The sequence below is a fragment of the Protomyctophum bolini genome, assembly GCF_963924005.1.
Source record: "Protomyctophum bolini genome assembly, chromosome: 11".
NCBI lineage: Eukaryota > Metazoa > Chordata > Actinopteri > Myctophiformes > Myctophidae > Protomyctophum > Protomyctophum bolini.
Genome location: NC_137872.1, coordinates 34,757,582 through 34,783,268, shown reverse-complemented (window position 1 = coordinate 34,783,268; position 25,687 = coordinate 34,757,582). Strand labels below are relative to the sequence as shown.

Sequence of the window (25,687 nt, the reverse complement as noted above, 5' to 3'; positions counted from 1 at the left end):
ATAATGTCGTGAATAGATTTAGTGTACAGGGGACAAAAAGAAGGGGGTCCTTGTATAGACATACTGTAGGGTCTTTAGAAATAAATTAGGCAAGTTATTTCATTTCAACACACAAGAATCCTGTGCTGTGGAGATTTGACTAAAAGCGAATGTCTATAAAGAAAAACAAAATACCATCCATCAAATCACACACTTGACAATGCTAGTCACTGAAATGTTAAGATAAGTAACTTCATAAGCATAACCAATTTAAAGTTTGTTTTTGAACGTCAATCCAATAACAGAGGGGCCTGACAGGTTAAGCGCCTGCTCCTAACCTGAACTCGGTGACCAGCTAATTATCAGAAGTTAACCAGGTAAAACCATTCGATGCAGTCATTTAATTATCCACAAGCTAGGGAACATTCTTTCTGCCTCTTTCTGGAAAAACTTGATAAAAAGCGCATATTAAAACTTTAACAATATATCTGATGAAGTGTAGTGTCTGAATCTCACCTTGTACTGATCAGTGGGCTTGTACTTGTTCCATGGCTCTGCGGCTCCTCTCCTGTCCCAGCTGTATTATAAACAGCAAAAGTGAACAAATGTGCCATTGTTGAATCTATACACTGAAAATAGTGTACCCGCAAGTTTACAACACTGATGGTATCACAACAACTACCAATATTCAGCATTACTGGTATCAATATTGGCATGACGCATCTTCATTTCTGCCACATGTTGCGTTGACGGTAGTAGCGACAAAGCAAACAGGCTACAAGTCATTTCCAATGGAAGCCAGCGACATGAAGCTTACAAACTGAAGCCTGACACTTCGTGTCGTCACAAGTACATGGATGGAGCTGGCTTCAAAATGTTTTCAGTGCTCCAGTGACGCAATAAAGTGTCAGTCTGACATGTTATTGTTTCACTACTTCCACTCCCCTTCTCTGTTCCATAAAAGGAAGAAACATTGCATACTCTGCAATGAAGCAGGCCATACACGGTCATGTTTTAGTTCGTCGCTACAGCATCAACTACCCCACCACTCCAGATGAGAACAGTCCTTCCTTACCAGACTTCAGGGTTCCTGAGGCCCAGGCGAGCGAGGTAAGCCCCGCACATTAAACCCCCAAGACCAATGAAGCCAAAAAGGGGAATTAACTGTTGGCAAAGAAAAAAGAAAAATACATGGTTAAGGGCCTTCATTATTATGAGTGTAGCTGCTGCTGCTGTAATGAACATGTCATATACTAACATAACAAGCACAGTATTTCTAACCTATATAGAAAAAAGGTAGTGGGCTACACATTTACCACCAATAATGAAGAACCTAATGGTAAAGGTACCATAGAGGTAAAGAAACGTGACCCAAATACATTCTGTCCTCAAGTCACCCATTGCCCTTCAAGTTCACAGGAGGCAGCTGTCACATGAAGTCGCGGGCCCCAATGTCTTCTACAAGTCCACGCGTTTAATTATGCTACATCATTTGCAGTAATTATTTGCGATAGCGAATATCACAGCGATAATACTGTAGCTCTTAAAATGTCATACTGACGATCATACAACAATCGTTGTTCTGTACAGTACACCATTTTGCTAACTAGTATAGCTGCTGCAGCAATGGCCCATTCGGCTAATGCAGAGCCATGGGCTAATGATTTGCCCACAACAGCAATAGACGCTATCGCTATGACTGTGACCTGATTTGACTCCAGTCAGCATCAGTTGCCAGAAAACGAACACGATAAAAACAGTCAAACAACGACATATTACAGAAGGAGTAGCTGTTCATAAATATTCGTTTATCTATCGTTAGTGGAGTTCATATAACTAGAATTCGTCAACACTAGCAACTTCCACTAGCTATGCTAGTTAATGCTAACCTAGACAGCAACTCAACACACTGGAATGTCTTCAACAGTGAATGTAGTGGTATTCGTTTAACAAAATAAACAGTACTTACAGCTGGGTGGTTTTTCATTTGTTTGGCTACGGTGGCCAGCATTGTGACGTTTGCGCTTTGATTATCTCCCAAAAAAGAAAAGGATTTTAACCTCGGTCGAGTTAGACCTGTCCTTACTCTGAGTTCAGCTGACTGCAGTCTGGGACGATGATTATATAGGTAGCAATTCAATTCGCGTAGGAGGTTGCAGATCCGGTTTAGAGCGGATATGGTGTGTGTGCGTGTGCGGTGCGCGCGCGTGCGTGCGTCCAGTAGGCGGGCTCTATACCGGATCATCTGCAATAGGGATTTCCACAAACAATAATCGCCTAAGGTACTCTAAGGGCACTACTGCGGAAAGCCTTCTGACGAGGTTATATAACTCTATGGTTAAACCCTTAGAGTAAGGTTAAACCCTACCAGATCTACAAATAGATTGGCTATTTCTACACAACAATTGCACATGACCTGTCAGGTCACGCCCATGTTTAAACTTTAAACCCGGTGTGGGGTGTAATACTGTCTCTATTAAAGGGTTTGTTTGTTTGTTTGATTGATTTATTGATTGATTGATTGAAATATATAACAGTTTGCAGAATTACAGTACATTTCAAGCACAAACTCAATACAAAGACTGTAAACTGTGAGTGGACGACCCAATTAAGCATTACACTTGCTTACAAGCTGGGTCCACCATGTTCAATTGATCAAAACATTTAGAGACGTACAAATAGACACTTCTATATAGTAAAAGAACAGAACAGGAATTCATCATAAAGGAGGTAAAAAGGGAAAATAAACATATACAGTGAGGGGAAAAAGGGGGGAGGGGGGCGGTGGGGGGGATTCAGATTTTACGGGGGCCAGTTTCGAATTGCAGCCGTCCGTAGGTGCCCTTTGAGAGCGGTTTTGAAGGAGTCAAGGGATTCACATGTCTTAATGACTGTTGGTAGGGCGTTCCACATTTTGGTGGCATAGGAGTGAAAATAATTTAGTCCCTTGTTTGTGCCGAATCTGGGTTGTACTTATTGCACTCCCTCTGGTGTTGTGGGTGTGGTCTTGGTTAACATTAAGGAAGTATTTAGACAGGTACATGGGTATCTTGGTGGTGTATCGAATATTGTGGACTAGACCCATTGCAAGATGCTGTACTCTGTCGTCGACCCTAAGCCATTCCAGCATGTCAAAGTGGGCAGGGGTGAGGTGGGTTCGGGGGGTGCGGCCAAGTAGGAGCCTGACCAGTTTGTTTTGGGAGGTCTGGAGCCTTGTTTTAAGGGCCTTTGAGGTGCTGTGGTACCAAGAGGTGCATGCATAGTCAAAGAAACCTTGTACGAGGGCTCCTGTTATGGTCTTTAAGGTGTTTTTGTTGACCAGTGAGGAGATCCTGTAAAGGAACTCGTACATTAATTTATTAGTGGCAAGATACTTTTCAACCTGTTCATTTTTTCCATCACTTTCGAGATGGAGCTTAGAATAGAAATAGGGTGGTAGTTGCCTGGTTCTAATTTACTCCCTTTCTTGTGCAGGGGGGTTACTTTGGCCAGTTTAAAATCTTGGGGGACCTGCCCCTGTTTGATGGAGAGGTTTACTATGTGGGTGATGATTGGAGCTATGGAAATGGCTGAGTATCAGAGAAATTTGGAGGCCAGTGGCCTTGTGGGGTTGGAGGGCACTCAGTTTTGTAAGTACCTCCTCAGTTGTTACCATTGCCATTTTAAAATCATCTTTACAAACACCTAGGTTTTTGTAGAAGGCTTTGATGTGCTCTACACCAAAACGCCCAGAGTGGGAAGGCAGTTTGTTAACCAGCATTGTTGCAATGTTTGTAAAGAAGATGTTGAAGTAGTTGGCTACATCAAGCTTGTCAGTGATGAGGGTGTCATTCGATTTGATGTTTGAAAACCTGGTTTTTAGTTTCTGACCACAGCCTAGTTGGTTGTTTAGTAGCTTCCAGAGCTCCCGAGGATTGTTTTTGTTTTCCTCAGCTTTATCATTGATAGTTTCTTTTGGCTGATTTGGTCATGGCAGTTACACTGTTTCTTAGCTTGTTACGTTGGGTTTTTAGGATGCCCAGTTGAGTCTGGAGATCACTGTCGAAGCGCTTGGCTAGCTTGGACTTGCATTTAAGAAGTTCAGAGCATTTTTTGTCTCTGGCTTTCATTGCAGTCAGTATGTCCGAATTCATCCATGGCTCAGAGCGGGTTTTGACCCTGATGGCTCTCAAAGGAGACATAATCCATAATGAATGGGTGTAATCCATTCATTTATTTTTTACGGTCTATGGTTTAATCACTTCAAATTGTTTTATATAAAATATATACTATAATTGCCCAAGCCAGGTGGGCCTACTGGTGGTAGCTTTCAATTTAGAGTAGACTAACTGCCCATAATCCAAGAGGGATACAAATCGATACAAATCCATGAGCTTTCATACTTGGACTTGAACAAACAAGAGACAATAGTTATTAGTCTGGCAGCAGAGGTGGACAGGTGGGAAATGTAGGTATACTGTATATATAGTAGTCTTTTTTATTGGCCTAAAATATTGTAATGAATGTATGTCTACATACATTAATTAATCTACTTGCTGAACGGCTGTCAGTATTGAGCAATTTCTTTTATAGGGGTTTCTTGTGACCCTACCATTAACATCCTATATGGCAGGCAAAAATGTCAAACTTTCCTTTTGCTTCAAGTAGCATGTGGCATGTCAAACTATGATTGATTCATGATTCTGAATCCATTCCAGTGGATATTGGATGGAGCCCGCACACCACAGGTACAAGACAGACGTTCTTTACTGAGAATTCTGACGTTTCAGATCAACATATGGAATGAATTCTGTACTGGCCATACATGGAGCGTGTCTTGAGTGTACAGGGTTTGATGAGGTCCCAGATCAACATATCGAATGTCAGAACAGGTCAGCTCCATAATTATATGGAGATCTTAAGGGTGGCAGCGGTGGCAGTGTCTTGAGTGTATACAGGGTTTGATGAGGGCCCAGGTATAGGGCCGGGGCCTTCATTTTCGGGCTCATGTTGAGAACTCTTATAGTTTTCGCCGGCTGCCGGGCGCAGCTGCACTAATGTAGTGTAAGTGTATAGTGTAATGATGCAGGTATCAGTCAAAAGAAAAGGGAGACATCAAAGAGGAAGGACGGGTGGGGAAGGAGTAACATTATGGAATGTAACTAATGTTAGAACAGGTTGGCTCCATATATCTATTTTAAGGTCAGCAATTCTTGTAGGTTAGTTTTGAGTTTGGGTATAGAGCAAAAAAGCAGAAAAACGAGTGGCCCAGGAAATGAAACCCCAATGCATTCTCCCATCGGCACTTCTTATTTAATTTATTTAAAGACGGTTACGCCACGGACAAAGCCAACTCGGATCGTGACAAATCATGACAATGAACACAATGTTTTGGGCCGATCAAATAATTTATAAGACGAAAGACAAAACAAATAGTGTCGTCTCCTGACTTTCTTTTCTTCTTTCTAATGATTTGATCGGCCCAAAACATTGTGTTCATCGTCATGATAATCTGTCACGATCCGAGTTGGCTTTGTCCGCGGCGTAACCGTCTTTAAATAAATTAAATAAGAAGTGCCGATGGGAGAATGCATTGGGGTTTCATTTCCTGGGCCACTCGTTTTTCTGAAAGGGGGCGGGACTGCGGCGCTCTATAGGGAGAACATGATGGGGTCAACCCTATTCCCTATATTCCCAAGGTTCTATATGTTATGCGGGACTCCCATACTGAGTACTGAGAAACTACTCTCTCTGGCCTTGACAGCTCATCCAAACTAAAACAAAAAATCTGATTGCATTAAAGATGGAGTGCCACCATTTTTTTCCACCCTAAAACATGATCATCAGGTATTTTTACAATATAAGGGGGAAGAAACGTCATGATGAAGATCAAATAGATCGAAACATTGTCAGAATTCTCAATAAAGAACGTCTGTCTCGTAACTGTGGTGTGCGGGCTCCATCCAATATCTACTGAAGTTTCTTTAGCCCAGCACACAAACCCCTATAAAAATATTGCCCAATACTGACAGCCGGTCAGCAAGTGGATTCATGAATGTATGTATATATATACAATATTTTAGGCCAATAAGAAAATATATATACACACACTACCGGTAAGGTATATACCAAATTTCCCACTTTAAACAAAAGCAGCCTATATATTATATAGGTTGGCGTCATGAATTAATTTCTTTCACTTTCCCTTTTATGCCAAGTAACTTTCCACTTCTGGATAAAGAATCAACTGCAAGATTGAACAGAGAACAGTGAACATAATTAACCATTTATATTTGATGAGAATGACATTACATGATTTGTTTAAGACACAATTTATTGTAAACTCCATTCGGTAGCTTGTTTTATATCAAAGAATAACTAGCAAAATCTTTGTAACACAGACATGTATATTGAAATGTGTGGAAATGGGTCGTCTTCCATCTTTCTTTCCCAAATATGCTGTCATCTATTCAATATTCTTCCACAAAAGGCATGATATTTGTTGAACTAATTGGGCATGTTATGGCCTCCGTCTACAGTCCAGTTTGAAAAATAATGTATTTTCAACACATCCAAAGTATGCTATATACAATATAAGATAGAGTTGGAAAACTATTGGGCTTTGCCCTTCAACTTAAAAAAATAAAAAACATCTGAAACAAATCATAGGCAAATTTGCCTATACTGGATGTCATATGAAAATAAGATACTGGCTTTAGAGTGATGTCAGCCTTAATATTCCTCCTGTTTATTGTCGTCTTGTTTAGGACCTTCGCCACATGTTCCACTTGCTTTAGTGTTTCTTTGGGCCCTTCCCAAATTTGGCATCCAGTCCAAGACCTTAAATGAGAACAAAACATATAAATAAGGTCGTGCATTTTAACATTAAAGCCAATGTTCGTTAAATAAATACATCTCCGGTGCCTGTTGCATTTTGGTGCGAGTGTTTGGGGGGCAGACGCCTGCGACCAGAAACACGTTTAGTGTTAATTCTTACCAAGGAACACCAGGACTGTTCCGACCCACTGCATGGAACTTATGACATTTCCAAACAGAAGGACAGAGCCGAGGATGGTGAAAAACTTCCTCGTGGTGGTAACGATGGAACAGGTGAGAGGCCCAAAGTACACCACTGTCATGAAGATGAAGGTCTAGGGGGAGGAAGGGATGACATTTAAGATTATCAGAGGATGCTACCCAAAACAAACATTTAAGTAAGTTTCTCACAACAAAACTGTAATGGAAAATATGAATTTACAAAAAAAAGTATATTTCAATTACTTCATTCATCCATCCTGCTGTAATATTGCCGTTATAATATATGTAACATATATAGAAGTTAATGGTATTTGAAGTGAACATAGACAGCTTCAGGGGATGGTGATCATTCTGACTTCACTACCCTAAAAAGGCTTTGGCCATATTGTATGAACAACCCCCTGTTTACCACTGTCATCTTCGCTGTGTTAAATGCCTAATGCCTTGGACGGTTAAAAGTCACTGTGAGAGACACGTAGCGGCGATTGGAAGGACAAAGCAGAGGGCAAGAGGGCTCGGCACCAGCTCAGTAGCCTTGTAGTGTCCGCCCTGAGACTGGGAGACCGGGGTTCGATCCCCGGCCGGGTCATACCAAAGACTCTGAAAAAAATGGGACCCAATGCCCAATGGCACTCAGCATCAAGTGTTGGATTGGGGTACGTCCCTGCAACATACTAGTGTCATGTCAGGGGATGTACTTGTACATCAAGCTGTCTCATGCTACAGAAACAGGAGATAGGCTCCTGCTCTTAATTGGGCCCCATGGCTCGGCAAGGCTTACTTATTATTAAGAGGGCTTGGCAGCTTGGCAGCCTGCAACGATCATCTTCTAATAAACGCTGTCTTGTTCCTACGCGGTTAAATAAGTGGTTAAATAAAAATCGACGCACAAAACAAGTGGAAATCCTTGGTCGTGTTTGTGTCTATGTCGTGTCCAAAAAAAACAGTACAGTTGAGTGTATATGTGTAAATACATTATAATTTTGGCCAATACTTAGAAAGAAAGACGGATGGCTAACAGTGTACCAGTCATGTGATTTAGATCATCATCACCCCCCCAACACACACACACACACACACACACACACACACACACACACACACACATGTGCATGCATACACACCTGGCCCAAAGCACTGGTTAATCCAAACAGAACAATGTTGTAGATGATACTGGGAAAGCGTTCTGTAAAGCTCAGGAACTCCCACACCTCCCCGGTCGTCAATACCGCTGAAAACAATGTGTGTCAACGGAAATGTATGTCAATCTCATCAATCTGATACCACAAAATACAGAAATGTTACAGATGTTATGTTTCAATTTAACGCAACTGCGGCTGTCATTTTAAATTGCATTCAATTCAATCTGATTACAAAGTGTGGTCGCAGGCGCAACCTAGTGGTGGCAGCAGTTAAATGAAGCATCACTGGGGGGAAAAAAATGAATCAAAAGGTTTTTTTTTTAATGGGGTGAAAGAGGAGGAGAATTAGAGCAAGGGATGCATTTCCACGCACAGTGCACACAGTCACAGCAGGGTTACGGTCGTCTCTGAGCCAACAGCTGGGACGATTTCCTTCTCTCATTATCATATAATGTAAATAGGTGCCAGACTTTCAAGACCCCAACTGTGTTCTGTCTAGGTTTATAACTGGATTTAATTGTGTCTGGCCCTGTCTGGTTAGGGACGGGTACAAAGCATCACGATTGCAATCTATGAAAAGTCTGGAAGCCGCCAGTGAATCGCAAGTTCAGATTATTCCTTGTTATTTTACCCGAGATGATGGGCAGGCCAGATCACAGCCTCCTTGGTTGCATTAATAATGGTTTATTACTTACAGCTGATTGAAATTGTATTTCCTTGTGACTACCTAAATAGTCATGTATGCAGAAGAGCATGGCAGCAACGCACATACAAACAATGGTTTGGATGTGTAAAGGGTTTATTACCGCCAAAACTGAGGAAGAGCCGACCAAAAAATGACACATTTGCAGACTCAAAAGTTCTAGGACTGCAAGAGAATCTCACAGTTATGTTTGCACCCTTGTCTGTTCCCCATCATGGGAATGGACAATAATCTGACGGAAAAGCAAATACTTCCCATTGAGATCGATCGTGTCGTGTTAATGGCCCATCTCCAGCATTAAACAACCTGATTTATACATTGTTAGATAAGTTAGAGAGAGACGATAGAGGGTGCTATGAAGTAGTAGTAGTAGTAGTAAGCCATCCATGTTTGGCAGAGAAGGTAGTTGACTTACCGACCGCCAGCACCAAGGTGGACCATAAGTTAATGTTCAGCATCATGTGATAGGGACTCGTCTGGAAGTGAGCCCTCATGTGGTCCTGGGCCACACCAGTCAAACCGTCCATTGTAAGAGAGGCAAGCTATGACATGGGGAGGATACTTTCAGATCAGTATTCCTTTAATGTTGGACATGTCATGGACATACAACAATCATTCATTGTTAGTGAATGAAAATTCTTGGCCAAAACTGAATATAAGGAAACACTTGGCCAATTACCAAGATACTAGCCTAATCGATTTTCTTTGTCTTGTTTTTTTAAGGTGCATTCACATAATAGCAGGAAAAGTGCTGCGGTTTTCCGATCATGTTATGAACATGCCATGCTATGTAACTTGTGTTTTTGGACGGTGGTACCCTAGGGTCCCTTACAAGTTAATCCACTCTCCAATAGACGCAGCTGTACCACTGTCTGTTCACAGACACCCACGGGGTCACTTGAGTGTTGATGATGAGATGTTTCAAAGATGCATAGAGTAGCAGTAGGAGACGTGTGCGAAGCAGAGTAAATTGGCATTGCTGTTAAGTATTTTTAATCACTTTTTAAAGTTTTGGCTTCCTCACTTCCCATGTCCCGCCTCCCGCACCGCGACTGGCTAGCTGCATGTCCTAGTTACTGCCTCTGATTGGCCAACGGCGTACATGCTGGATGTTTGGGTCTATTTAATAACTCCCGTTATGGCCCGATCTTTGCTTTGGTTCATTTTAAAATAAGAAGGACATGTTTCCTCTTTAAAACTGTTTCTAAAATGTCTAAGCCCAGATACAGCAACATGCAGCTAGCCAGTCTATACTACCTTTATATGACCCACCCCCCAATGTGGCTCTCACTCCAAAATTAGTTTGACACCCCAGCAGATGTTTTTCTGTTTCTGTAAATAATTATTTGTGTTTACATTACTCCGAACACGGAAAATGATTATTTTTATTCGTTTCCATTTTCTGACAAATAATTTTGAAGGTTGAAGTTTCGGTGCATCCCTAGTTGTTGTGACAACTGGCAAACTAAAAATAAAGTAAATAAAGTAAGATACAATATATAATTATTAAACTTTCATTGGTCCAGGGACAGCCTAAACACACAGTATAGCCACGCCTCATTCTGGGGAGAGAGCTTCTCATAATCCCCACACAGTTTTTTTCCCCTTTTTCTGAGAATTCCGAATTTCAAATTGATGTGCTCACAATTCAATTTTTTTAACAACGCATTCTGGGCGGGAACCCCTTTTGGTGTTTTAAACATTGTTATAATTTAGCTATTGAAAAATAGGTCTGCTATTTTTGGGAAAAAAAGGTCTGCCATTTTTGAAAAATCATTAAAATGTGCCTCAAATCTTTCAGAAAATTGTCATGATTTAGGCCTGAATGGGTTAACTGCCTGGTTGATTAAGTGGTGATGTGAAGAGTGCACTCACCAGCAAAATCTCACCAAAGCCGAATATATGGTCATCTGTAGTCGTGCTCTTGTTGGGTTTGTAGAGGAACAGAGCCACGCCAGACACAATCAACAGCACACACAGGTACTTGGCCAGGGGGTACCTCTTCTTCAGTAAGGTCACGCCAAGGAGCATCACTGAAAGAGCAAGCGCACCAGAATATAACACACAGCTTTAAGCACACAGGAATATAACGCACAATTCTAATTTAAGCACACACACACACACACACACACACACACACACACACCTCTAAATGTGAGGTGTTGTTTTTCTCAGAGCACTCTGCTTCATTAACCCATTAAGAGACCGGTTCTACAAATGCCTTCTAAATCAGTAGTTCTCCAAACCATTTCGTGCCAAATTATATGTATTTGGCCGGGAACCCCCCGTGCCGTTAGGCTGGCCGCTCAGCAGCCTAGGTGCCCGGGCGGTTGAGCTAACCGTCTGGGCCGGAAACCACTGTTCTAAAAAAAACCCCACTGTTCTAAATCCCAAAAGTATTCTGAAAAACAGAAAAAGCTCAAATACAGATGATGATTTCCCAATTTTAACAAGTTAACGTGTATACTTTGTTGACCGGGGGGTCCATACTTGCCCCCCCCCCCCCCTCCTATTTTCCCAAAATATCTTTGTGGAAAAACAGCCAATCAACAAGTTCAGGTCTACTCTAGAGTAGACTAATTAAAATTGGGATCGGTGTCGTTCGGCCCCCGCCACGTATATACATATGTTTTGGTCATGCCCTTCTTTACGTAGGTATTGGACTAAGATCTTTGACACTATGTCGAGTAGTGTTGGGGTACCATTTGAACCAAATGTAATGACGGCTATTTTCGGAAACTCTCCCCCTGATCTATTCCTGTCAAAATACAAAGCTCACTTGGCTCTGTATCCAAATTTGAGGACACATGGGGCCCCTTCCTCGCACTAGTAAATGACTTGCAGTTTCAAGCTATTCCAGATTGAATGAGTTTACTCCTGGATTTGAGCATGCTAGATTCCCGACGCAGCTGGGTTGTTCACTGTTCAGTATATTTATTATTAGTGTGTGGATGCACTGCCACGTCCATTGTGTTTTGGAAGGGTGACCAATGACCATGCCATGTTGTGTCTTGTCTTGTCGTATGTTTGTCTTGTTTTTGTTTTAAAACTTGATTCAGGTTATGGGGTTTGTATCAGTGTCGCTTCCATGTTAGCATAGGACTATGCAACTTTTTATTAATCTTTTTTATTTTATTTGATGCTGCCACAATATTTTGTGTATGGTGCTCACAACATTTATACATGTACATGTTATCTCTTTGGTATGTTCCGTATGGGTGTGTCACATATACTAACAAAGGAAATAGAGCATGCACCTCCACTCTAGCCCAGGTGCTATGATCTTCTTCATTCCTGAAGAAGATCCTATAAGTGATCGAAACGTCGAATCTAATAAACCAGTGGAGCTGAGTTTCATACCAGTGTTGCAGACTCTATTTTTCATCTTGTGTCACATATACTGTCATTGTTTGATTTACTGTATACCCTGAATCTTGAATTAACAAAACAGTGGGAAAAAAATAATAATTGGGATCGGCATCGGAGCTAAAACGCTGTAATTAGTAACCGCAGCATTTCAAAAAAGGCAGACAGGCAGGTTTTGTTTTGAGTCATCGACAGACAATACACAACAACTACTGGTCTACTGAGACCAGTAGACCAGCTTTAAGCACACAGGAATATAACACACAGCTTTTTTTAGCAACATCAAAGGTTTGGGTACATTATCATACCATATCATATATTCAGCCCTGAGAGTGGAACATACAGCACATAGATAAGGCACTTCAAATGTGTGAGTTAATCTATGAGCAACAAGAGATGACCTTCAGTGGAACGCATTGATAACATAGCATGGTACTTTCCACACATGCTCACCATACGGAAATGTACTTTTTGCATTTTTTTCCTTGAGCTGTCTTTGCATGTGTGTGTGTGTGTGTGTGTGTGTGTTTGTTTATTTATTTATTTATAGTGACACAGGACACTGCTTTCTTCAAAAAGCTAAAGATTATGGTAAAAGTATGGTAGCAGAGCAACAAGTAATACACATGAATCCCCTCACACCTGCACTGCTCACTCAAGCACACATATAAATTGATATCAAGCTGAAGCATACCTGGTATGGGCTTGCACGACTTCCCCAACACCTACAGTTTCACAAGAAAGAGTCATTCACAGTCCAAGACAGCACACAATTTGATATTAAATTATACACAGTCAGGAGGGTTTATCTCAATGAACATACTGTATCCTCTGTCCAATCTAATTAAGACAGGCTCACCTGTGTTGGGTAGTTGACATACAGTAGGGCAGAGTTACTGGACACCATAGCGCCGAGATAGGACAGGGAACACAAGCCATAGAGCCAGCTCTTGGTGTGGTCCGGTCTGGAGCCCTCAAAGAATTGGATCACTGAGAATGGAGAAGAGGAATGGAGGAAAAAAGTCGCAGACTTTAAATGAAACCTTAAATTGTAAGTTTCAGTTAAGTTTCTCCAGAGTCCAATACAAATGTCAAAGGTCGTAGTGACAATTACACCTCAGTTTTCCCTCAGAGGCTATAATGTGGTGTCATGCTTCCTGGTCCCCTGTGGTTATTCTTTACACCATGTACTATTCAGTACTCACAGAGTCTCGCAAACACAGAATTGATGACGCACTGGATGAAGACCAGTGTTTGGGCAAATCGGAAGGTCTCCTTCTTGTCACCTTCGCCATATTGTCCCCGAGTGCTGAATGACAGAAAGAAACAGCAGTGATTATGACCACAGGTAGCAATGGTAAAGAAAATGAGTCACAGGAATCTAAATGTCATATAAGAACAATATGTTAAGTGCAATGTACAGTTTCAAGAGCAGCGCCTGGTTGAGACACTGGTTAGTCACCATATGTCACATGTAATATAATCTCAGTCCCTCTAGTGACCTCGGCAGTAACAGACCATGTGTTATGCTATTACATAATGTAGTGTAGCTATTGAAACATGAACAACACATTTGGTTTGACCAACACAGTAAAATCCTTAGTATTTATCAATTTGTATCCGATAGTGACAGGTTGCAACATGTAACCCAATGGACTCTCACGACTCGTGAGAGTCCATTGAGTTACATGTTGCACATTGTCACTATCAGATACAAATGTCAGATTTAGATTTTACAGTCCATTCATTTGGTTACATGTGTTCAGTTAAAGTACACTCTGATTTAGCAATGTACCACTATACCTGGCAACTTACATTGTCTCCTGCAATATGCCGTAGTAGAAATAACAAACGAAGACCCCCAGGAAACACACGGCGAATCGGACGCGTTCGTTTTGTAGCACCGATCCGGGCTTTATCCCGGCTCCCTTCCCCGCTGCCATGCTGTCTTCTATGACGGTCAGTCCGGGTATGGAAACCGATACTGCTCCTCCTCCGGTCCCTGCCAGGCCCCTCAGACCCACGTCCCGCTCCACAATAATGGTGCTGTGTTACCCCCAAGGCAACGGGGCTACAGCATAAACAACAACAACAACAACAACGACTCAACCCTGTAAAAACAGCCGTGCACCATAAACGTTCAGTCTGAGGAGGAGCCCTGCAGATTGCTGCTGCACTGACAAACTACGACATACTATCATGTCATCATTGTTTGTTGGTCCATTCCATGCATTTTATACCACGGTGCCACCTACACACCGGCACGCTAACAGGTTTTACTGCTCCTGGTCATGCGTTACTTTTTTAGATTAACACCGCCCTGCTAGGTATATTCATAAAAACGTCAAATACCATAAAGGATAAGTATCAGGTTTTCATCTGAGAGATTGCAGGAGTGTAGCGTCATAAGAACTGGTTTCGGAAATGGTGTCAACAACCAGGCCTGATCTTTGATTAGGACCCCAAGATACATTTTAAACAAATATATGTATAACGAAGACTACGCGTTACAGCGTGATCTCGTATTAAACTATTTTATGAACAAACAGTCAGAATCTCTACACATTACTTTTGATATTTACAAATTGGCGATATTCATTTGTAAGGCATTACCAGGTCAGCTATTTGAAATGTGAGTGGACCTTCCTTCGAAATGTCGCATTGTTTTTTTGTCGTCCTCGGATGTGGAGAAATTCCATTGGCCCAAATGCAGGTCTAAAACCACATTTTAGACCAATCGCGTAGAGGAGTTAGGAAAAAAGGCGGTGCTTAAACTTAAAAACCACAACTACACGTGTCACAGGATAGATGACAACAAAGAAAGCGCCAAGCGGCATTGACCGTTTAGGTTTTTATTTTCCTTAAAGTCAAAGACATTTAAACCACATTCACCTCATAGACGAAAAGAATTACACAAATACATCAGACCCAACCAACCACTACAAAATGCAAATAATGGCAACATATAAGCCGCATTTCATTTTTTAACATTGCATAGAAACCGGTCTGAAAGGTAGATTAGGTACTGGCCCTGGGAAAGGGGGGTGACTAAACTGGTCAGAAAAATAAAACAACTGGATCAAAGAATAAAGACTCACTGGTGTCGTATATATATACCAATCCCACTACTAGGATCATGGAATTAGCTTCAATTGTTATGTGGTATTTAGGTAGTTATGTTTGGAATGTCTGATAATCATGTCATAACATCATTACATCCTGAAATACTCAATTTTTGTCAAGTGAGAATATTTTTGTGTCTGGATTGAGAAATACTAGCTTTTATTTTTTTATCATCCCGTTTGTAAATAATAAATCATGGAAATGTAAACATGACAATGTAAATGAAAACATCATATAATAAGATTGTATTATCATGAAAGTATCTGCCTATCTTATACTAGAGTACAAAAATAGCATTGTCAGTGTCCCTTTTCCTTAAAATATCTTCTCAGAAATTAATACAATATACAAAAACACCACAACATACAGGGCCTATGAAAACTGAAAATATATCTTGCCAATATTTTATCTAAAAAAAAAATGCAATAACAAATCCACTGAGTATTTATGTCATTCATTCAATGATGATGTTTGTTTCTACGAAACTATGTTGGAAGGTTGTCCATCTAAACTTCAGTCTTGTGTTGCCAGACGATCAGAGATCTCCACCTACTGATTCTAAATGCAATGTATTTGGTGGAACAGCACATAACACACATCAATATTAAGGCCAGGGCCACCCTAAAGACATTGGATTGGTTCTGTAATGCATTTTTTATTTTATTTAGCTCCATCACAGCTTCCACACGGTTTTTAGCCAACAACAAAAGCAGCTGGTAGATTGTCCTGGGTCTCCATTGAGTGTTTAGACCGACTTGTGAGTTTAAGCTAAACTTAATGTCAAGGTGTTAATGGTAGACAGCACACTGTATGTACCAAGTGAATCTGTTCTCACTTCTATCGATCTATAAATGCACTCTGTCAGTACGCGTGTACTGCTGTAATCCACGTAACTCGGGAACCATTCGCCCCACCGACTTCAAATCTGACACACACGTAACACACCCCCACAGGAAGTGCAGTGCCCGGTGTCGACCCCTGGTTGTCCAGAACCGAGACAAAAGGCCTCTGCCCGGGCTCTGCACCTGATCAGAGCCATCTAATAGAAGCTTTGCGATATTGAGGGGGCAGAAAACTAGTACAGCCCATGAATGGGCTGTACTCGCGCGAGCCCATAGACTCCAATGCATTCCGTAAACTTCCGGTTGTCCCCATTCAATAGAAGTCTATGTAGGAGAGCAAGCCATTGGACTGGCCCCATGACGTGAACGGAGTTTGCGTAACTCTGTCTTACTCTATGGCTCTGCACCTGATCACCCCTATATCTCCATATCTGGAGCTGGCCTGTTCTGACATCATGATCTGCATAGACTCCATATTTGGGCACTTGCTTGCGCAAGTAATGACTGGGTAGGGCAACTTGTATCGTTCCAAGTAGGCCAGTGCCCAACTCCGCTCTAGTTAAAAACAAACCTTCACTAGCAGATATGGCTGTGCCTCTGCAGCATAATGAAAGGCAGAGTAAAAATGCTATTCAAATGTATCAAAGATCATTAATGTAAAATATTGAGTATCTGTATAAAAAAACAAACAAAAATCACTCATTTTGTGATTTCCATAATATAGAGCTAGCCTAGGTCATGAAGCATACATAGCAACAATTCAAGTGCTGATGGAACTAATATCAGCGTTGGCAAGTAAATAATCATTAAGATCGTATCAAAACGAACCTTTCTTAACAACATCAACCAGTGAAGTATAACAATAGAAGTCGTCATAGGTTCTGTTTCAATTGCTGTTTTTTTATCTGAATGAACATGACTTTACAGTCGTAATGGACAAGATGATAATGAGTATCCAGCATCCATGACAATGAGAATCCATCGACAATCCTGAGCAGGAAAATAATAATTCTTCTCCATCACCAAGGGCATTTCCAGGTGTTGTTTACAGTGCTGTTTAGTCCAGATGGTTCTCTACTACTCAGATGTCCTCCTACTGCATGCCCAGCTGTCTGGTAGGAGAAGCTTGACCTGGACAGCCTGTGACAGGAGAGACTGACAGGCCACGGAAGAGAAGGTCCATAGAAGGTAAAAGGGGCTTCAGCAAACTGACGGGGCAAAACGCTGAGCCCCCATGAGGGGTAAAGTTAACCTTGTTAGGGTCAGGGCAGGATGGCTGGATGGAAGACTCCGCCTGGCATGGAGACCTGCAGGTAGAGAGAGGTATTCGATGACTCTGATCATGTCATCAAATGTTCACCATATTTTATCGATATACAGCATTTACTTACATTGCCTCTTCACAGACACAAACTCGCTCGCAGCCCTCTGGTGGCTCTCTCTGGAAGCAGTAGCTCTTGTTGGGACGCGGGGAAGCAGCGGAGGAGGCTTGCAACAGAGAGGGAAGGAGAGCTACCGGAGGAGGTGATGGTGAAACCGAAGAGCACAGCGTCTCGCATTCCACCAGCTCTGCACAAAAAAGGGACAAACTAAACATGACTTTTGTGAAGAAGAAAAAAAAAACAACGTTTCTATCTTAACCCAACTTAAAGTCCCATTTAAGCATCGCACACACAATCAAACAAAACAAACAGTTGTGTCCTCTAACCTGGCCCGCCGAAGGGACAAGGAGACAAAGGCCGAGGTGCCGGGTTCATAGGACGCGGGGACGGCGATGGAGACAGAAGAGAGAGGTCCTCCAAGGCACATGGAGACTGAGATGGAGAGAGGAGGGAGGGATCCATGGGGGCCGGCGATGGGTCACTCTGGGATCCACTGCTACATCGTTGGGCAGGAACAGGGGCCCTGTGGCCATCTGGGACGTCCAAAATCTGAAAACATCCAGGATAAATAAATATGGGAGAGGTGCCAATAGAGGGTATATGCGCATGCATAAAATGATTGGCAAATCGGAGTGGAAAAGTGAGTTTAACATAGTTTAATGTCATTTAATGCAATCAGATGGGACTTTTCTGTTTGGATGTATGGTCTGTCAAGGCCAGAAAGTCAGGGGTTTTTTTGCCACTCAGTAGGTGTTCCCACATAACTTCCAGGTATGATGATGATGTCACACACATTTTGGCAGGGAACCCCTTTTGGTATTAGCATTATGTTATACTTTAGCTATTGAAAAATAGCAGATCTACAAGCTCATAGCTTGGCTTGTAGGTCTTCTATTTTTGAAAAATCGACTGACATAGAAACATAGTTTTTTCAGAAAACTGTCAGGATGTAGAAGAGAGTTTTAGAATCTGATCTCAGGTCAAAATGGTTAAGATTACAAAAGAAGGGACCGCCAAATGTGTTACACAGTAGTTTGCGTTCTGCAAGTTGTGAATGGCAAGAGTATCTCCGAGCTCTAACCTCATTCTCCTCAGGCTTCTCAGACACAAACGCCTCCTCCAGCTCGAGGTTCAGACCTTCGACGCTACGTCTGAGCCGCGAGGCCAGTCTGTTCAGGGGAATCAGGGGCAATGTCTGTGGGGGAAAAAAATAAACAGGACTAAAGCAATGGTAGTGGGAATTCCAGTGTGCTAAAATATGTATTCATTGTGCATTAAAAGGGACCATACCAGTGTTCTGGCATGTTTAATCCATTGACTACTGTCATGGTATACTTGACATTATTGCCAACCATTTTCCAGGATACAATAGTACAACGTCAACTTTGGTCGCTACGGTCATGTTTTAATGCATCTTAAAGAAAAACATTTGATTATTCTAGCCAAAAAAGAAAAAAAAAGTAGCTTTGAATGAATTATCAACAGAGAGCTGTAAATAAAAGATCAGTTGGGAATACACATGGTCTTGTCAGTGATTATGTTCTGGCTGCGCTTGTTCCATGTGGTATGTTAGTTTCAAATTGTCAAATTGTGATATCATGGCACATGCACAGTCAGTTGACACCAGTTCCTAAGAAAAGCACTGCTGTTTTTTATAGCCCTGTTGCTAGCTTCTGCCAGCTCTTTCTATGAACTCCGCTTGGCAACAGCAATTGTTAACGGCCCTGTTATAGCACCACCATGAGGCTAATTTGAAAAATGTGGGGCAGAGGTTCTTTGGCCTATTGGGAGTGTGGGTGCAACATTTCATGCCAATTGGTCCAAAGGTGCCGAAGATTAGCTGCTCACAGACACGGATGGAGCAAAAACATAGGGCGAGACAACAATGTTTGTAGAGAAAAATCCTTTTGTGCAACTACTGGGGCAGTTGTGTAGGAGCAGGTAACCAGTGCAACATGAAGAAAATGGAAGTCCTGCACACAGTCTTCACTTACAAGAGTAGTTTATTAGGCTAAAAATCAGGCTGACTGATGAAGGTTGTGCAGACCGAAACGTTGTAAACGCATAATAAACTGCTATTGTAAGTGAAGACACTGTAGCCTGGCTAATAAGCCTCATATCACACTGTCGCACAGGCTTATTAGCCAGGCTAAAGACAATGTGCGGGACTTCCATTTTCTTCATGGAGACAACAATGATACATAAAGGCTAAAATCAATTGCTTGAAAAACAAATCTTCCATTTCTGACCACAAATTTACATTTTGGTGCCTCCCCAGCCCAGCAAATGTTGAACCATGTTGAACGTCAAGAATTGGGATGGATTTTGATTGCAAGCAGTGTGCGTGGGTTCCAAACAATACAGTTGGTGATCTACAAGGGATTGTACCAGACTTTAGACCAGGTCAGGTGTTCTAAAGTGCAATCGCTTTCAGACTCTCACTTTTATTGAATTGCATTTGTTTCCTTTTCCCCAAAACATTCAAATTAAATGAAAAAAGTAATAGAAATCTGCCATCACATATGAGGGCAGTATGAGTCACTCACCCGATCCAAGGACGGGTGTTTTCGATTCATCTTAATCTATCAAGTTACAATGTGTTTGTGTCTGATAAAAATTAATATAAAATATTTAAATACTGAATAAAGCAACTTAAAAACTACCTGGGGTGTTCACAAAAGCCAGAGTAGACGATAAAATGACCCAAATTTGTTTTGAAAGTGAAATATCCCTTTAAGTGGTACTAATCGTAGTCGTATATAAACAATAAAAAACGTGCCCATTCGTTGCTATATAATAGAGAAGAAAAATTGCTTCTCAATAATTTGGCTACAAGTCGGTTATTGGTTTCTAAATATTGGTTTTGATATATTTTGGTTAATTGCCCATACCTAATTGTGGGTTGCATACCTGAGTGGTTCCTGCTGCCTGGTTTCCAGGTAGGGGGTGGGGGGGACGATCCAACCCCACTGGAGGGGGGGCATGTCTGGAGCGCTTCTGCAACTGGTGTCTCAGCTTGGCTACCTGAGGCCACAGTAGAGTGAAAAGTTGGTCAGGAGCAGTTTTTTTTAAAGGATAGTGGTAAAGAAGGTGTTGAAACAGGATGAGAAATCACCGGTGGGGGGCACAGTGATTGCACCGTGTGTACGATATATACATATAAAATCATAAAAGTACATGCCTCCTTCAAGTGTTCTGCATTTCCCCATGACGCTGAGCGTTTATGTCCACCAGCAGTCCTTCTTCCCCGGGTCTCCCCTGACCAAGAGCTCGGTGTCTTTAGAGAAACCAAAAAATGCAATTTTTACAGTGAGATTTTTTAATGAAAAGTATGAAACATTAATATGAAGTGACTAATCACAAAGTATGACATTTAACATTCGGTGACTTTGGTCCAGTAGGTATGAAACTGCTTCAGTACGTTTCATTTGTGATCATTCTGGCAATCGGCATAGGATTGACTTTCTTGAGGCCCCGTTGCGAAAAAACAATTTGTCAATGAAACCCAGTGAACTCTAAACAGCACTAAAGCTACTTTGAATGTAAGACAGACGTGGTGTTCTTCCACAGCTGTCTCTGCACACCTGCCTCCCAACAGCTGTGCAGAGGCAGGCAACGAGAAAAAACACAGACTGCCACTCAGCAACGCCATAAAAACACGTGCAACTATCAGCGTTCAACAAACTTGCGCACACACACACACACACACACACACACACACACACACACACACACACACACACACCGTTTTGTGCCAATCGCATCATTACCGTCCTAGTTTCTCTCAAAAGAGGGCTGAGAAGCCACACCTAACGGAGGAATGTTCATACCGACTTCTTGACATTGACTCTTGATCCTTTCACGGCAGCCGCTGGAATGAGCGCTGTTGGCTGTTGCGCGGAAGGGGTTGAATGGTGGCTCATCCTCCAGTGTGGCCCCGTTCTGACTGAGCGAGAGTCAGACCCTGCAGTGCAATCCAGTTCCTCTACACGTCTAGTCAACTGCTGCACACCCTTCGCACTACTATGCAAGGGATTCTGTTCCAGTCAATGTCAAGGCCTGTGTCACACATGAGCCAATCTCAGCGAGAATAAAGCACGGCAACGCTCACACACACCGTTGCATGGCTAGGCAATGTCCTCGGCGTCTTCTGTGGCCAATATCCAACCTGTCCCCTGGGTATCAGCCCTCAGAGCTCTCGTCTCATCTTTTTATAGGTTCATGTCGGCACCAGTCAGAAACGCCATCTTACTAAAAAGCTGACACGACTCACTACAAGAGGGAATTGTATATTTAAGTCTAAAACAAGGACGCCATCTTCTACCCTGTAGTGGGCTTCTAATCAGACAGCCTGGCTAAATAAGTGAGAGTGACGTTGGTGTGGAGTTACAACCAGCCCTGCCCAACCCCCTCCCTCTTCCACAAAACATGAACGTGGGGGGATCATGGGACATGAACCTATAAAAAGACAGACTCAATAAGGTGACAGTGTGGCAGAGCTAGTGTTTCAACGACTGGCTCTGCCTTATGTTTGAAACTATTAAAACAAGTTCACACATTCCGTTATGACGATATAAAGTATGAATATTCATAGACTCATTATACATAGCCAGGTTAAGTCATTTTAAATTCAGAAAAACTCAGAAAAGCTCTATTGCCAAGTAGATACAATATCTTGGCAGGACAATAAGAACAGTAATGATGAGAACGGCATAGAACAACGACAATTGACAATAAAGAATAACAATTAACATTGGACTACATGACATACTGTATCTGGAGATTCGTGACAAAGATCTCCCATAAACAGGACATTGCAAAACATATACATCAGTCTCGACTCTCGACCCAGCACTGACAATCGGCTAGACAACTGTGCATGCTTGATGCATGTTTGTGCCATGTGTGAAATCATAATCAGCCTTGCCGTCTTAGCATCGCGTTCATAGGGCTGTATGCTCTATGCCTCGATCCTAGACTTGCATGAAGTTTTCTGAATAACAGAATAAAGGTGGTGTTCCATCTGAGGAAGGGATATAATGGCAATAATCAGTTACATCAACAGACTTAATGAAGAGAAACTATGCCAGGAGGCTCAGTGCTGGGAGGGGCGACGGTGGTGTGTGTGTGTGTGTGTGTGTGTGTGTGTGTGTGTGTGTGTGTGTGTGTGTGTGTGTGCAAGGATCTGGAGCGTGCTGGGGGATGGGGTGTCTGTATAATGAGGTCAGGAGGAGTCTGTTCTCCACAATGGAGGCAAAGGGGTTTGTTCGGGTTAAACTGTGTCTCGAGAATGAAGATTTAGCTGAGAGCTGGGAAGGTTAGCCGGGGCCTTTTGTGCACTAGTTAGGGGTAGATACAGTTGGGGGGGGGGGGGGGGGGGGGGAGGCAGCAGAGCTTGGTTGAAAAGAACAAAACATCTAGTTCCAGTTCGCTGCCTTTTGCTCAAAGCGTCAAACTGGAACCAAGCTGAACACCTGCATAGACTATTTCAGATACTGTAGCTTAGAAATCTTTAAGACAAGCAATAAGTAGAACAATTGTTTTATACCGAATTACCAGATTTCATAGTGATTTTCTTTTCCTAGAGATCAGTTGAGGTCAGGTGTCAGTGATATTGCCATTTGAACAAAGCAGAAAATAGCATATAGGGACTGCGAAAGGTCAAGAAAGACATTTGTGGTGATTTAACTGACAAACTGAGCCCCACCTGTGTTGCCTTGTCATTGACACAATTAACGGCGGGGCTCTCCGACTCCTTGGGCCACTGTCCCAAAAGATATGGTCCGACAATTGCATCCAAGGACAGGGTCCGGCGGATCGTTGGTTTCGGGGGACGAGACTTGGTCCTGTCAGCTTCTGGAGAGATAAATAAACATATATATATATATAACTATACAGTCACCAAACAATTTGTATCTGCGTAAGGACCATGAACTCGCCCAGGCAAACTCATTCATGTAATAACGCGTTGGTTACGACGACAATCAAAATAAATCTGAATATAAATCATGTGAAGGACGCTCTTATCATCATACATCATCTCGTTCTGGCCAATCACAATTTGCGTCCTCACTTTTGTCTTTGATGTTTGCGTTTACACACTTTTGTCTTCAATGTTTGTGTTTACAGTCACAGACCCTGAAAGCTGGACATAGGAGGGGCTAGCGCCCCTCAAAAATAGTTGAAGTATCTGTGGACACCAGCTGAGAAGCCTAAGCAACAGCAGTGGTAGTTGTGTAAAAAATAGCCGTCCCCCTAGGCTACGCCTAAGGACCTGCAGTGGAAGTAGGTGTTTGTATGTTGGTGGCTCTTTGTAATCTCTGACAGGTGTGAGCCATGTTGAGCTTAAAGCAAATCTGTCTGCAGACTTGCTGCTGCAAAAGCCTGGCAACAGTTCCCAAAGGCCACTATATCTGCCCCCAACCCACCCCCACAGGCACAGACAGACCAACTTGTGAGCGCGCCACACACACACACACACACACACACACACACACACACACACACACACAGTGTCCCAACACCCCACTTCCGAGAGGGTAGCCAGGATGTATAAATAAACACCATAGCATATACACTTGAGTTTCATGGTTACAGTCATACACATGGGAATGACAGGGCAACCAGGACAAAACAAAGAGCCCTTTAAACCTGCTGCTTTGCTGGCATGGCACATGCAACAGAGATCACAGGAGGTCAGAGTGCAAAGTGGTGATTGAGTATATCCAAATGACACACAACTGCCTTTCTAGTGGCTTTAAGTAAGTACTTCTCCAGTGGGTCAAGTTGACAACTGAGCTTGCCACAACTTTGTTTTAAAACATTTCAACATGCACTGACTACACTAGATCATGTAAACAGACAAGCCCATGTGCGGGGGTGGGGGTTCTGGGGGGGCTAAGGAGTAATATCTAGGCCTTGGCCCTTGGGAAATAGATCATTCAGAGTTCCAGACTGCATGTTATCGAGAGTTTCAGACTGTTGTCGAGCAGACAACAGCAAATCAGACGTGACAGCAAACGAAAGTAATAAAATAAAACTTAAAAGCACATTCGTGAATTGAACAAACAAAGACGTTTTGATTGTGTATATATATTTACCTGTCTTGGCATCTTTGCAGAGCAGTGCTTTATTGTGGAGCTGGAAGGGGACAGTAGCTCGAAGAGGCTGTAAGCAGTTGTTGCCCCCCCGACCCGCTCCACTTCTGCCCGACATCCCCCAACTGTCTGTCTGCCGACCACTCTTTCTTTACAACTTCAGCAAAGAAGCAGGGACTGGAGTTTTGAATGAGTGCTTTATATTTCACCTCTTCTTGTACGGCGATTCAGTTTACAACAGGCTTTTAACTTCAAGAGTATTTTCGGGTGATTATCCAAAATGATGGGTTAGCGTTAGCTAGCCAGCTAAGAGCCTTCTTTTGTGATTACCATGATTTCCTCTCATCTTCTTCGGAAACCTAAAAGCTGAGCTGATTGGTTCTTGTTATCAATGGAGCGCATATCGTACAATATAGCCTACATAATAAGGCAAAGCGCGCACACACACAACAACAAAAAGTCCTGGGCTAACTATTCACTTCAGTGATGCAAAAGCATGTACACTGCTGCCCCTTGTGCAAAGTGACAACACAAGAGCTCAACCTCTCTGCAATAATACTATATAATTCCTAGGGGCGATGCGAAGGGCAAAATCTTTATCCGGTTGGCTACTACAGAGCTACTACTTGATACTTATTGGCCATAAGAACTATCTGTCTCTTAGGTAAGCCCCCAAAGCTTGGGAGTTCCCACCCACTTGTTGAAATTCTTTCCACCAGTTAGTGTGGTGCAGCTGGGCCGGGGCATGCATGCATGCTGCACCTCCTCTTCAAACCCCCTCAAGGAGGGGAGGTCTGATGCTGCTGCCTGGATCAAGTTCTGTTCGGCCTAGTATAAACTGGGGCTTTCACACGAGTATTCTCCTGGGTACAATATCAGCGTTATAACAGAAGACCTACTTTGTACAAGTAAAGGCTGGTTTATAGGCTAAGGCTACAGCAACCATAATAGTAAATTCACATGCAGTGTCATCATGTCATTAGAGGTGGACTCACTGGACTGACACCAAAACAATACAACAAGCTTTCTTTTGGGC

The 25,687-nt window shown here is 42.4% G+C and overlaps 2 protein-coding genes across 3 annotated transcripts; both read right to left on the bottom strand.

The window, feature by feature from the left end:
- Nucleotides 1–6,232: 6,232 nt before the first annotated feature.
- slc35b1 (solute carrier family 35 member B1) lies at nt 6,233–14,585 on the bottom strand. Its single transcript, XM_080775782.1, has 9 exons — nt 14,023–14,585; nt 13,413–13,516; nt 13,067–13,197; nt 12,902–12,932; nt 10,717–10,874; nt 9,257–9,383; nt 8,121–8,227; nt 6,956–7,109; nt 6,233–6,798 (listed from the first exon to the last, which is right to left on the bottom strand). Exons 1-9 carry the CDS (start codon nt 14,148–14,150, stop codon nt 6,752–6,754), a joined length of 987 nt encoding a protein of 328 aa, XP_080631908.1. The 5' UTR covers nt 14,151–14,585; the 3' UTR covers nt 6,233–6,751.
- A 462-nt stretch (nt 14,586–15,047) lies between these two features.
- On the bottom strand, nt 15,048–25,168 carry fam117aa (family with sequence similarity 117 member Aa). Of its 2 annotated transcripts, XM_080777029.1 has the most exons (8): nt 24,655–25,168; nt 23,262–23,410; nt 20,732–20,831; nt 20,465–20,574; nt 18,636–18,749; nt 17,881–18,103; nt 17,564–17,741; nt 15,048–17,479 (listed from the first exon to the last, which is right to left on the bottom strand). In XM_080777029.1, the coding sequence occupies exons 1-8, from the start codon at nt 24,767–24,769 to the stop codon at nt 17,266–17,268; spliced, it is 1,203 nt and encodes a 400-aa protein (XP_080633155.1). In that variant the 5' UTR covers nt 24,770–25,168; the 3' UTR covers nt 15,048–17,265. The 2 variants fall into 2 exon arrangements, with proteins under 2 accessions (XP_080633155.1, XP_080633156.1); XM_080777030.1 differs by lacking the exons at nt 23,262–23,410; nt 24,655–25,168 and adding an exon at nt 21,385–21,923.
- Between the last annotated feature and the right edge of the window lie 519 nt (nt 25,169–25,687).

Coding starts and splice junctions, on each gene's coding strand:
- slc35b1 (XM_080775782.1), bottom strand. CDS start 14,150: ATGGCAGCGGGGAAGGGAGCCGGGATAAAGCCCGGATCGGTGCTACAA. Junction 12,933..13,066: donor ATGTCAACTACCCAACACAG/GTGAGCCTGTCT, acceptor GTGAAACTGTAG/GTGTTGGGGAAGTCGTGCAA. Junction 7,110..8,120: donor TAACCAGTGCTTTGGGCCAG/GTGTGTATGCAT, acceptor TCCTCCCCCTAG/ACCTTCATCTTCATGACAGT.
- fam117aa (XM_080777029.1), bottom strand. CDS start 24,769: ATGTCGGGCAGAAGTGGAGCGGGTCGGGGGGGCAACAACTGCTTACAG. Junction 20,832..23,261: donor TCAATGACAAGGCAACACAG/GTGGGGCTCAGT, acceptor GTTTCTCTAAAG/ACACCGAGCTCTTGGTCAGG. Junction 17,742..17,880: donor TTGTCCCTTCGGCGGGCCAG/GTTAGAGGACAC, acceptor TTTTTTGTGCAG/AGCTGGTGGAATGCGAGACG.